The sequence below is a fragment of the Salvelinus fontinalis genome, chromosome 32 (genome assembly GCF_029448725.1).
Source record: "Salvelinus fontinalis isolate EN_2023a chromosome 32, ASM2944872v1, whole genome shotgun sequence".
Classification (NCBI taxonomy): Eukaryota; Metazoa; Chordata; class Actinopteri; order Salmoniformes; family Salmonidae; genus Salvelinus; species Salvelinus fontinalis.
Genome location: NC_074696.1, coordinates 32,090,828 through 32,104,545, shown reverse-complemented (window position 1 = coordinate 32,104,545; position 13,718 = coordinate 32,090,828). Strand labels below are relative to the sequence as shown.

At 45.2% G+C, this 13,718-nt stretch overlaps 1 protein-coding gene across 1 annotated transcript in view; it reads left to right on the top strand.

Annotated features, from left to right (window-relative positions):
* Positions 1 to 13,601, top strand: part of LOC129831095 (partitioning defective 6 homolog gamma-like) — a 43,269-nt gene extending 29,668 nt beyond the window's left edge. The window contains exon 3 of the mRNA XM_055894128.1: positions 10,353 to 13,601. Within this exon, the coding sequence (XP_055750103.1) occupies positions 10,353 to 11,416 (1,064 nt within the window). The 3' untranslated portion in view covers positions 11,417 to 13,601. The remainder of the gene's footprint in view (positions 1 to 10,352) is intronic.
* Positions 13,602 to 13,718: the final 117 nt, after the last annotated feature.

Genomic DNA, 13,718 nt, shown 5'->3' with positions numbered 1-13,718 from the left:
ACACAAAGTCCCTTCCACCAGGTGGCTGATGAGATATGTTGATACGACTGCCATATTGCATCTCCATCCCAAAGCCCTTGCTTGGAAGTGTACTTCGCCAGACTGCCAAGAACCTTGCCCTCATTCAGGCCAAGGTGGTGAGACACGGTAGTGATGACACCATAGGCCTTGGTGATCTCTGCACCAGACAGGATGCTCTTGCCAGCATACTTGGGGTCCAACATGTACGCTGCGGCGTGGATGGGCTTCAGGCAGAAGTCTTCACACTTTTTGATGTATTTCAGAACTGCAGTTTCCTCTGCTTGGAGCAACAGTGAAGTGGGATTTATTCTCTTACATCTGCAAGCAGAGTCTGAACATCAGACAGGATAACATTGTCTCACTCAATCTGTGCAATGGCTACTGCTATAGGTTTCAGGAGTTTCAGGCTGCTTACTACTCTCTCCCAAAATACATCATCCAGGAGGATCCTCTTGATGGGGCTCTCCATATCGGCAGACTATGGTGAACCAGTTGCATACACAGCTCGAGCAAGACATTCATCAGCATTTCTCTGACTACGTTCCTCCATTGAGTCAAAACTTCTGATTCCAGGAGGACCGTGAGCTGTTGCTATCGATAAGGCGTCTGATTCATTATTTTTACCTTGAATAGAAGTAGAGGCATTTTTGTCAGAGATTGCTTGTTGTGAGCGCTGAGGGAACTTTATGCACTTGGCCAGATGATTCTGCAGCTTTGTTGCATTCTTCACATATGATTTGGCACAGTATTTGCAAATGTACACAGCTTTTCCTTCTACATTAGCTGCAGTTAAATGTCTCCACATCAGATAGTGCCCGTGACATTTTCCTGTAAAGATTTGGGGGAAGAAAATAGTTAAGCAGTTATATTAAACAACTCCTTTTGTAAGATAAATGTTTTTAAATGAAACCTGTATGGAAACAGGTGCAAGCTAAGTAAAAACTACCCAGCAGAAATTAACAAGTTAGAAATTATTTTAACACACTTGGCTGTAGGCTACTATTTACTAGTTAACAGAAAATTATGTATATCATATAAAATATATTCACCCCACCCAGTATTGTCATCAAAACTTACCAGAAAGCATATAGTCCTTGGCTCAGACAGTTTAGTAGTGTGGGCTCAATAGCATCTCATTACTGTGCAAGATCTTGAGAATCAGCTGTACATGTGATGGAAGAATGCACTGTATGCAGAGGGTTGCAATTCCATTGAATTGGGGATAGTTTAACCAAAATATGCCACAAGACCTAGAATTTCCTTGTGTATCCCAAAAAAATGTTCACTGTTAAAAGCGCACTTTCTTTTGATGTATTCAAGCAAAATTCCCCGGCTTAACTTCCCATGTAAAATTTCCCGGAAAAATTCCAGAAATTTCCCGGAAATTTCCCGACCCTTTGCGACCCTAATGACAAGATAAACTGATGATGCACTACCCAATTTCGAAATTGCACCTTGTGCATTCTACTAATACAACTTTCAAGAGTAAGTTGAAAGCCGGTCTGAACCACTGTATTAAGCTACTGCTCCTGTAAATTAATTGTAATGTATCCACTCAGGAATCCTACTGTACATTTTCTCTCCTAACGAACAGTGTACCAGATCCAGTCTTTCAACCTGAAGCTGGTTAAACGTTATTGAAAAACTAAAGTCTGAAGCTCTTTCACTTCTAACTGTCCTCGTGCTATGTCCGTCTCTCTTACTCTGTAGTGCAGTCTGTCTCTTCCTTAAGCTAAAAGCTCTATTGTCGCAGGCGGAATCAGGCTTAAAAACGGCAGCAGTCTCCTGCTGTTGTGCTTCAAATAACATCTGTCCCTAATCCACCATGTCTCCCCTCACTCCTATTCTCTAGTGGACTACGAAGGCAATGGGCTCTAAATAAGGCTTATTTTTTTCCCAGACTATTTGGGCCATGCTTTTTTGGAAGCTATTAGAAATCACTTTTCTCCCATTTTGGAAAGTAGGGGGTCGGTGGAGTGAGCCATTTGACATGAAGTGGCCCTCAGATAAATTCCCTCCCTGGAGCGGTTCAGACTCTGAGGGATGTCTATTAGGAGAGATGTATTCCTGTGTTTTCTCTCCGTGTCCCCCTCTCTTCTTTCTCTCCTTCCAGTCTCTCGCTCCCTATCCCTCTATCCTATTTCTCTCTCTCATCCTCTTTCTCTTGTTTGTGAACAGACAGGTGGCCTGTGGCCCTGACTCCCAGCATACCACTGTGATTTACGTCACCCTGCTCCGATACGCTGCCACAATCCCCTCTGTTTCTAAAATCTGCTGTGCCTGGCTGCTGCTGTAAATGTGAAGTGGACAAAACAGGAAAGCTCTGGCCTGTATTCAGAGCGCCTCAGATCTAGGATCAGTCCCCCCCCCCCCCCCCCCCCTCTTATTCATTATGATCTAAAAGGCAAACTGAGACCCTTTATGAATATGGGGCCCTGAACTTCCAATTTACTGCCGAAAGACTTTCCTTTCCGTACTTTTGGGACATATGGATGTCGGTGTTCTGAGGGTGACCATTTATCAGAGCGGTTGGAAGATGGCTGAGTTACAAACAGTAGTAGTATGTAGTACACTCAGTCTACTCATCTCTCTCTTGGGATGCGTCTGAAGAGGAGTAGGAGAGAAGGCCCTCTGTCGTAGTGTTGCCCTTCCTGTTCTCCACCCTGATCTCTTCAACAGCAGCCCCCTAACTGGTCCCAGATGTCTGGTGGTAACAGGCGGGGGGGGGGGGGGGGGGCGTGCTGCTGACTGTGTGCTCTCAGGGAGCTAGAGCTCCTCCTCTCTTCCTTTCCCCGTCTCAGTCTTATGAGAGTATTTGAATATAGTCAAATCTCCAGAGGCTTTCCTCTGTCTTCCCCTGCCTCTAGCTCTGCTCCCTGTTATAGAGGAGCAGTGGTTGTAAAGGCTCAGACTAATAGTTTTCGGGCACTTTTTTGTGTGTGAGGAGACAGGATATTTGTGTGTGTTTATTGGGGGGGGGGGGGGGTGGAAGGGTTTCTTCCCCCACCAGCCATTGACTATGTATGTTCTTAGGCCCCTAAACATTCCTCCCTGACGCTGCTACCCTGGCAAGAAGGTCAACTGTTAAAAAAATTAAATAAAATGCTCCTTTTTATTCTAGGTGATTCCCTTTTTCCATGTTAGTGTTAGAGGAATCAGGCATGTCCTCTGCTGCAACTCAGACCTTCCTGATGCGGTACGGACAGATGTGAGCACACAGGTTTTAGAACCTCTAACTGGCCCTCTCCCTGCAGGTGATGCACAACCTCTGGTGGCTGGTGTTGTGCTTTCTGGAGATGTGGATGGGGGATTTGTCCAGTAATCTCTGACCAGGCCCAGGCTAACCACAGCAGCCAGGGACATAACGGGAAAGGCAGCGGTGTGCCGTGCTCTCTATACCCTCTATACATGCTCTGTGGTGTTTCTGGTCTGTACTGGCAGTAAGTGCAGTTAGTCACTGTGTAGCCACTTTGTTCCTGTGGTGGTGTAAGAAAGACCCCTTGTATTGTCTCTCTGGCAGATCGATAGCCTAGCTGTGTTGCGTGAGCAGTCTTTGCAGTAGCCGGAGTACAGCCGGAGTAGTGGTTACCCATGCTGTTTTTAGAGGAGGCTCTTGATCTTTGGGGTCATGTGTTCCTCTTTGGGGTCATGTGTTCCTCAGAGCTGGCTGTTCAGGCTTAGCAGGGGTCTGTAGCAAGGTCCCATCTAAATACTAAAATTTCTTCTAGGGGTCACACCCAGTTGCCAACCTTAACCCTAACCCAAGCCTGGCCTGGAGGAAGGATGTTCTCACCCTTTCTCCGTGAACTCTAACCTCCGACCTCCCACACCAGCCTGACAGAAACCTGATGGTCTGTTCTGTTCTTGTGTGGTTGCTGCTGGCTGTCCAACATAGTTCTGACGAGTCTCTGTTAAGTATTTAACTCAAACTGAAGGAACATTCAGGGTCTGGATCCCGTAGGCTACACATGGCGAACAGAGGAGATCCTAGAGGACTACAGTATACCTGGTGAACGGAGGAGATCCTAGAGGACTACATTACACATGGCAAACAGAGGAGATCCTAGAGGACTACAGTATAGTAGTCCTCTAGGATCTCCTCTGTTCATCGGGTATACTAAGGACTACATTACACATGGCAAACAGAGGAGATCCTAGAGGACTACATTACACATGGTGAACGGAGGAGATCCTAGAGGACTACATTACACATGGCAAATAGAGGAGATCCTAGAGGACTACATTACACATGGCGAACAGAGGAGATCCTAGAGGACTACAGTATACATGGTAAACGGAGGAGATCCTAGAGGACTACATTACACATGGCAAACAGAGGAGATCCTAGAGGACTACAGTATAGTAGTCCTCTAGGATCTCCTCTGTTCATCGGGTATACTAAGGACTACATTACACATGGCAAACAGAGGAGATCCTAGAGGACTACATTACACATGGTGAACGGAGGAGATCCTAGAGGACTACATTACACATGGTGAACAGAGGAGATCCTAGAGGACTACAGTATACATGGTGAACAGAGGAGATCCTAGAGGACTACATTATACATGGTGAACAGAGGAGATCCTAGAGGACTACATTACACATGGCAAACAGAGGAGATCCTAGAGGACTACAGTATAGTAGTCCTCTAGGATCTCCTCTGTTCATCGGGTATACTAAGGACTACATTACACATGGCAAACAGAGGAGATCCTAGAGGACTACATTACACATGGTGAACGGAGGAGATCCTAGAGGACTACATTACACATGGCAAACAGAGGAGATCCTAGAGGACTACAGTATAGTAGTCCTCTAGGATATCCTCTGTTCATCGGGTATACTAAGGACTACATTACACATGGCAAACAGAGGAGATCCTAGAGGACTACAGTATACCTGGTGAACAGAGGAGATCCTAGAGGACTACATTACACATGGCAAACAGAGGAGATCCTAGAGGACTACAGTATACATGGTAAACAGAGGAGATCCTAGAGGACTACAGTATACATGGTGAACAGAGGAGATCCTAGAGGACTACATTACACATGGTGAACAGAGGAGATCCTAGAGGACTACAGTATACATGGTGAACAGAGGACATCCTAGAGGACTACATTACACATGGCAAACAGAGGACATCCTAGAGGACTAAATTACACATGGGGAACAGAGGTGCTGAGAGTCCCAAAAATCTCTGCATCATAACTTTTGCATAATGTAGGTGTGACGTGCCACATGTTGTCGTCTATCACAAATACCAACTAACCCCCAGCTCAGATCGTTAGTCTTACGTCAGACTAATTACTAAACAGATTACGCAACAGAACAAGTCAACATGTGATTTATGTTGCAGCAAAGGTGTTTCTTATTAATGTTCTGTAAAGCTAGTGTTTGGTGTTTATTAATGTTTTGTAAAGCTAGTATTTGGTGTTAATGTTCTGTAAAGCTAGTGTTTGGTGTTTATTAATGTTTTGTAAAGCTAGTATTTGGTGTTAATGTTCTGTAAAGCTAGTGTTTGGTGTTTATTAATGTTCTGTAAAGCTAGTGTTTGGTGTTTATTAATGTTCTGTAAAGCTAGTGTTTGGTGTTTATTAATGTTCTGTAAAGCCAGGCTAATGATTGGTTTGTCAGAGGTGTAGCATGTTCCCATTTATAAACCAGTCTTTGTGTCATCTGTACTAGTCTGTACCAGTCTTTATTATCACATGTCAACAACACTACATCACACAATAAACACTGTTCCTAGATCTGAACTGAAAAAAATGGGCTTAAAAGTAGTGGCTCAAATGGAAACTGTTTTCTACTTTGTGTTTTTCATTGTGCTTTGTGCTGCCCAGTAGGCTACATTCACCTTGCTGGTGAATATATACATTCAGTACTAAACTTACTACAAGATGTTTCAGATCAAAGCACATTGGGAGGCCTAATGACTGGTCATAAAACTCTTTAGATTCCTGCTTTTATTGGACTTAGTAAAAACCCAGTAGGACTTGAAAGGAGGCTCTTTTTCACAGGTCCAGTTAACAAGAGGAGAGAAATGTAGGGAATAGGGTGCCATTTGGGATTCAGCCCACCCTATAGAGAGGATGGAGGATTAGGACTAGCTGACAGACAGGCAAGGCTAAAGTAGCTAGAGTAGCTACAGACACTGAGTTAAGTTAAACCTGTCCAGAGATATCTCCATATCCATCAAGCGCCACATTCCTGACTGGTGAAACTCCACAGAGCCAGCCTGCAGTCTGACCAGATCGTGGGTGGAGGGCCTTCTCGGCCCTCTTACACACAGAGGAATGTAGGCACTTTACTTTTCACCCCTAAACCCTGAACTGTGCTGGGATGGGAGAGTCAGGTGACTGGCCAGGATCACACGGCTTCGTTGAGGCTGTTATTTTGTTGTACCTGCGCACTTCATTCACTGTGACTCCATCTGAAAGGGCACCCTATTCCCTACATAGTTCACTACTTTTGACCAGAGCCTATGGGGATGCCAATTCAGATGCCTCCCAGTTTGTTTTCAGACTAGTTCTCATGAGGAAGATGTTCATGTCATTTTTTTCAGTTCCATGCACAACTATTCAGCTGTGTTCTCTTCACTCAGCATTAGTAGCATTTATTACATGTTTTGTGGTGTGTCGGTCAACATCGAGCTGAAGTTTATTGACTCTAGAAGCATTCAGACTTTTTCTAAATTCCTTTTACCCCGACGCTCTAGAAGCCACATCATCATGCTCTGATCATTCGATTTCATCCAACAGGGCTGCAGCTCTCACATTACTGGGCTTATTCTCCTTCCATCTTACCCTCCAAGTATTTGGGTTTGAAACAAATTGTCTTTCCATTCCAGTCAGCAGTCTGTTCATCCGTCCTGGAACTTGGTGAGACGCCACCCGTTTCTTGCTCTCTCTCTGTCTGTCTCTCTGTCTCTCGTGTGTTTCTTAGAATGTTCATCAACTCTTTTGACCCTCAACGTTCTGTTAGTTCGGAAAGGACATTGGGAGTCAGTTAGTTCTGATGTCTGGTAACGACTGGCGAGCCTTTGATCAATGAGTTCACGTTTGCTTTCCCATCATGCCTCAGTGCAGCGGGATTATTCTTGTCAGGAGTTGTTACGGCATCCTGCGTGACTGGGCACGTTGGGCAGATGAAACACAGACTGAGATCACAAGCCCAGCATCCTCTGCCTGTCTCTCTCCATGCCAGTCAGACAGTACTGAGCCTAGTCAAGGGGAAAGAATCCTGTTTTGATCCACTCTTGGCATAACAGGCAGTCCCTGGTCTGGTCAGGTGTTGTCTGGTCCAAACTGGCCTCTACCACGGCATGCAGTCCTGGGATGGAAACTCCAGCCGGCTGGTTGTGGGGCCAGCCAGCCAGGAGGCAAGCTGACAGAATAACGTCCTCATATAAATCCTGGTTCTAGTGCCAGGACTCAGATCCCAATAGATCAGCTGCCAACTTCTCTTGTTATTGGGAATAGATCTCTCTTTTTAGGAATATTGGATCCTGGGGCGGTCTGGGTCAAAGGGTTTCCTTACCGGGGGAATGTAGTTCCATCAGAGCGTGTCGCATGAGGTATGCCTGGGACACAGGCCTGCCCAGGGGCGAGGTGTGCCAATGATTTTGGAACGGAAGGGACATGTTGGTAGACCAGTCCACCTTGGTAATGAGATGGCTCAGTGCAGCCTCAATGTGTTTCCCATCAGCAGACTTGCACTTGTGGCATACATTCCTCCCCATAATAAAATCCTGTCTGGCTTCAATCTAAATGATCAAGCTCCATGCTACCTCGATCCACAACTAAGAATAACTTCTGCACCATACTTTGATATTCAGGAGCTTTGGGAAGCATTCATAAATACAACAGTTGAAAGCAGCATTGAAACAGGAACAGGTGTCTACAGGTATTTTCCAGCCTCTCTCTGACTGGTTGTGCAGGGCTGGAGCTGGCAGTGTGGGTTCTATGTGAAAATCAACAGTAGAGCTGGCCAGACTGGGTTCTGTGGCTTGTGGTTCCGTACCTTCGATAGCTGTGGCCCTCTGTATCTGTAGCAAGGAGTGCAGCAGTTTGCTTTCAGAACAGCATTATTAAAACGGTGTGTTGTGTCCTGTCATTAGCTTCCTTCATGAGTGGGGAAAGTCATTAGTCGACAGAGTCTGCCTGGGAATTATGGTTCAGTACAGTAGTGCATAAAACACTCCCACTGCGGTGCTGCTACACATTCCCACGGAAACTATTAGCACAGAGAGAATTGGCCCCAGAAAATACTTTAGCATAGGAAGTGGCACACTTTTCCAGCAGAGGGAACACATCCATACCATGTGACTATATGGTTATCCAACATCCATATGCTATATTGTTACACACACCCATACACCGAGTTCCCAGGCAGGGGTCCACCCCAGTAGGGACTATGACTCGTGGCCCATTGTGCCATGGAAGTGGCAGGTGTGTGTTTGTGTGTCGTTCCATCCCCCCTAGTAGGACCTCTAGTTCCTGTACAGACAAACTTCATCCCTGGCTGTGGCTCAACACACAACAGACATGTCCTGAGAGGAAGGTCACAGGATGAGTTTATTTTGCCTCTGAGCAGTCCTCTCACTATCATACTGTATCTCCCTCTATCTCTCTCTCTTTCTCTTCCTGTCTTTGTGAATGCATGGTCTGAGAAGTGGTGACCTATTTCGGCTTGGGCGGTATCCAGATTTTCATACAGTCATACCGTTTTTCTGCCATACTGAGATTTCTGGTATTACCGTCTTAGCCCACAAGGGGTACTAAAAACGCTACAGCAAAAAATATTGGCCCTATATTACCAGAATGCTAACAAAATGTAGTACAAGTAATAGCGAAATCACATTATTAGCTATATGCTAACGAGCGAAAGCGAACAAACTAAATAAATCCAGCTCGTTAAGTTATTGAAGCATAGCTAATAGCTAACCAAATGTAATTATCGGTGGGTGTGGACATTTTAAAAGCGAAAGTGAACGAGAGATTGTGCAAATGAACAAAGTTGTGATGCATGCTTTTCTGAAGGAAGGAGCAGAGGAGTACAGAGGGAAAAAACACTAGTAGGAAGTACAAGGAGAATATGGCAGCTGTGCAGACCTCATCCAGAGCTCTTTGGCTGCTCCAACATGTCAGAAGGTCATTTCTAAGATGTCTCATACCAAACCTTAGGTAGTGAATTGCATACAAGTGTAAATGCATCACCTCGTGTGCCGCGCAACAGCTCCCATTTTCTCCCGCTGTGCTATTTACAAAACAAACACGTGACTGGCGCAACTGTTCTTGGAAACTACTGTAAGCTTTCTAATGTAAAATAATGTGACGGGTGAAATGATCTCTGAATGTATTGCACAAGTTGTCTGCAGGTATTAACTTAAAAGCAGCTATAAATATTCACATTTATTGAAAAACTTTATAAATCGTTTCAACGGTATTGAAAAACCAAATACCCCGGTATAAAGCCTTGACATATTGGGTTGGTTTAAATAATACATTTTTATTTTTTTTAAATCTTTTAAAATAGTTTTGCATTATCACACTTGCTTGCAGACTGTGTTGTGTATAACTGAAGATCAGAATGATTGGTATTCCAACTGTAATCCCATCCTGGTGTTTGGTTTGATTACAATTGTTCCTCCTATGGCTCTGTGTTCCACCCCACTGACTGCAGAGCTACACCAGACCAGCACAGCACCAATCAGGCTTTCTCTATGGCCCAGAGTGCAACAGGTTCAGCTACAATTTCAGCCCAGTTAAATCTTTGGTTCTGGAGTGGAGGGAAAGGATTTCACCGTAAACAAACTGAAGGGTTTTAATGAGAAACTTCCCATTGTCCTCAACTCCTTGTGTGGGTGTTTCTTTAGTGGGACTGGTAAACTTGTTTTACCCAAGGGTAGAGTTAGAGGAGGTTGAACTGAGGCCTGTTTATGTGTATGGTAATGAGAGCTGCATAAATGTCTTGCTGCAAATAAAACCTTATGTATGATGTGTTCTTTCAAAGGCAACATCTGCTCACCATTTGAGGCTCATATGCTTCCAGTTAAATGTAGTGTTCCTGAGAGCTAAGCAGTTCTGTTCCGTGTTGCAGACAAGGTTCTAAGCAGTTTTCTCCTGTCTTCCAGAGAAAGTCTTAATGGGTTCTATATTTTCTGTGTTTTAGAGGAGATTCTAAGCAGTTCTGTTTCTCCTGTTCTGTGTTGCAGTTCTGTATTTCAGTTCTAATCAGTTATGTTCTGTGTTTCAGTTCTTATCAGTTCTGTTCTGGGTTTCAGAAAAGGTTCTAAACAGTTCTATTTCTCATGTTATGTGTTTCAGAGGAGGTCGACTACAGCAGCTACGGGACCCACTCTCTGACCCGGAAGAAGAAGGCTGTGGTGGCGCTGAGGAACGACGTCAACAGGAAGCGACCTCACATCCGCATCGGAATGCCGCAGGACTTCCGGCCAGTCTCCTCCATCATCGATGTGGACATCTTGCCGGAGTCCCACCGCCGCGTTCGTCTCTACCGTCACGGCTCCGACAAACCCCTGGGGTTCTACATCCGGGACGGGACCAGCGTACGGGTGACACCACATGGCCTGGAGAAGGTTCCTGGGATCTTCATCTCCCGCATGGTACCTGGCGGCCTGGCTGAGAGCACAGGCCTGCTGGCTGTTAACGACGAGGTCCTGGAGGTCAACGGCATCGAGGTTACTGGGAAGACACTGGACCAGGTGACTGACATGATGATTGCCAACAGCCACAACCTGATTGTCACAGTGAAGCCGGTGAACCAGCGGAACAACGTGGTGCGAGCCAGCCGGATCTCCGGCAGCTCCGGTCAGTCGTCAGACAGCAGCGGTTCCACCGGCTACCCCAGCCTGTCCACCACAGCCATGGCGACCGGTGCCCACGGCTACGCCGACGAGTTGGAGAGCGACGAGGAGTCAGACATCGTCATCGAGAGCAGCCTCAAGCAGCCGTCGCGGCGCTCCAACACATCAGTGGTGTCTGTGGCATCAACATCACGCTGCCACACCCAAGCCCCGCCCCCAGCACCCGTGGAACACCCCAGCCCCCCTACCCGACCACTCTCTGTGGTTTCCACCGCCTCCTTCCACTCCCAACCCTCCTTCCACTCCCAGCCCAGCCTCAACGGCCTCTCCCACCACGGCAGCCTCAGCTATATGCTGCACAGGGACCTGAACCTACAGCACCCACAGTACCAGCCCCACACCCTCCAGCACCACCATTCCCAGCACCACAGCAGCAACCCAGGCCTCCGGGAGAGCAACGGCAGCCTCCACAAAATCCTCAGCACCATGAGGACGGACCCTCGACACAGCCTGGCCCTGCCCCGGGGAGGGGTGGAAGAGGACGGCACCGTCGTCACCCTATAATACACACACCTACACTTTTATAACACAGACACACACACTTGGATGTGAGCTGGAGCATCCCCTGCCCGGTATATCCACCATGAGAATGAACATTGTTCCTCAAACCTCCTCCTAATTTCTTTAAAAATGTTCTAAGACAAATAATCCAGGAAACAAGGAGAGTTTATTCTGTATTGTTTGAAAGTTTTCTATGTCTTGTAAATGTCCTGATGGGATTCACCTGCTATCCTTTAGTGACCACTTTTAATCTGAATTGCAATCTTCTTTTTGGGACCAACCCTGAGCTTTTGTTTTTAAGAACAATTATGTGTCTGTAAAATGCTGCCTGTCTGTACTGATCCTCTATCTCTGTATTTTAACTGGAAGATTCTCATCTGTATCTATTCCAATAAATTATTCTAAGCTTTAATGAGAAAGTGTTGGATCATCACATGTACTAAAACTCTTACTTCCCTTACCAGCAGTCATTTATACCTGGTACATTTTGAACCGCTATCAAGGAATACTTCCTATACTGAATATGGACCAAGTCTATATCCTGTTTCCTCTACTCCACCAGTTCTGTTTGTGAAGCTCCTAAAATGTTCTCCAGGAATGCAACGTGCTCTTTGGAAAAAATACTCTTATCTTTACTGTTTACTCAAGACACCTCGGCTCAGCTGGGAACCCTGTTACACCAGGGAGGGGGATGTGAACCCTGTTACGCCAGGGAGGGGGATGTGAACCCTGTTACGCCAGGGAGGGGGATGTGAACCCTGTTACGCCAGGGAGGGGGATGTGAACCCTGTTACGCCAGGCAGAGGGATGTGAACCCTGTTACGCCAGGCAGGGGGATGTGAACCCTGTTACGCCAGGCAGGGGGATGTGAACCCTGTTACGCCAGGCAGGGGGATGTGAACCCTGTTACGCCAGGCAGGGGGATGTGAACCCTGTTACGCCAGGGAGGGGGATGTGAACCCTGTTACGCCAGGGAGGGGGATGTGAACCCTGTTACGCCAGGCAGGACTGCTGGAGTGTGAAGGTGATAACACCTGAATTTGCGTCTGCTTAACCTCATTCACTTTCCTACACTATTGGGCACACACATTGAGATCCATGTTCGGATCCAGTTGTACTTTCGTTTACAAACACAATCCATCCATCCATCCATGATATGGTAAACTTTGAAGTATATGGATTATGTGGGACACTAAGCCATCCATCTGTGGTTTGATTTTTGTATGGGATTCTTCTCACCACTTCACATTTTAGTTCAAAGCTTTTAAGCTGTCAAGGTTTGCACATTTTTTTTTGTTAAACAGTCTTGTTGTTTCAACTCTTTAAATCGCCATGTTAGTACTCCCAGGATTAACATAGGATTATCACCCCATTTTGGTTCACAAACATGTCATTTTTGTTGCTCTTTCCTTTTCCTCTCACCAAAGGCTGCTCCGGTTACCTTGACAATGTGGTCTTCTGAGCATATTGAGGTTATTCTCTGCATTTCTTCACTATGGACAGTCAGTTTAACCCTGTTGAGTAGTGCTATAATGTATTGGTCACTGCCCCCTCCTGGTAGTACCATCGACTCAGTGTGGGCCCACATATTCACACCTAAGAAATATTACAGGTTTTATATTTATTACAGAAACGTCTAGATTTTTTCTGGAATAATGTCTATTGTTTTTTACTATCTTTTTAATGTACATAAGGATTTTATAATAGATTTTTACAAGGAACAACGATGACCTATGAACAAGTGATTCCATTAGGTATAATGGTACGAGGATAATTATGATTGGGAATATTTCTGCATATCATGTAAACTACTGTTTTTAGTCTATGTTATGATGATGTACATATATTTCAATACATTCACACATACATTGGAGAAAAGGTTTGTAAAACACTTGGTGCCTTTTTTAATTCATTTTAGCCCAGATATGTACTGAGCACTCAAATGTAAACAATAGTTGAATGGATATTAGGGGTTGATCTGTAATTGCTCAATCATTATTTTGTAGGCCTAGTTGCTCTTTCAACGTAGTAAACTGTGAGTATCACTTCAACTAATTCCCACAATTGAAATTCAAACCCTTTAAGCAATTAATTTGAAATGTATTGTGAATATTGTGTTCATATTATTTTCTTACTGTTTTGTCATTTTTGGGGGGGAGAATTTTTGGAAATAAAGGTTTTTAATGCACTTGCTTTCCTGTTTTTCATATTGTAGAACATTGTTGCAGTTGCCTGATATAGAAAGAAAATGAACGTTTCCTGTGTGATAACTCAAAATCTCCATTAGAAACATTTATCAGACCTA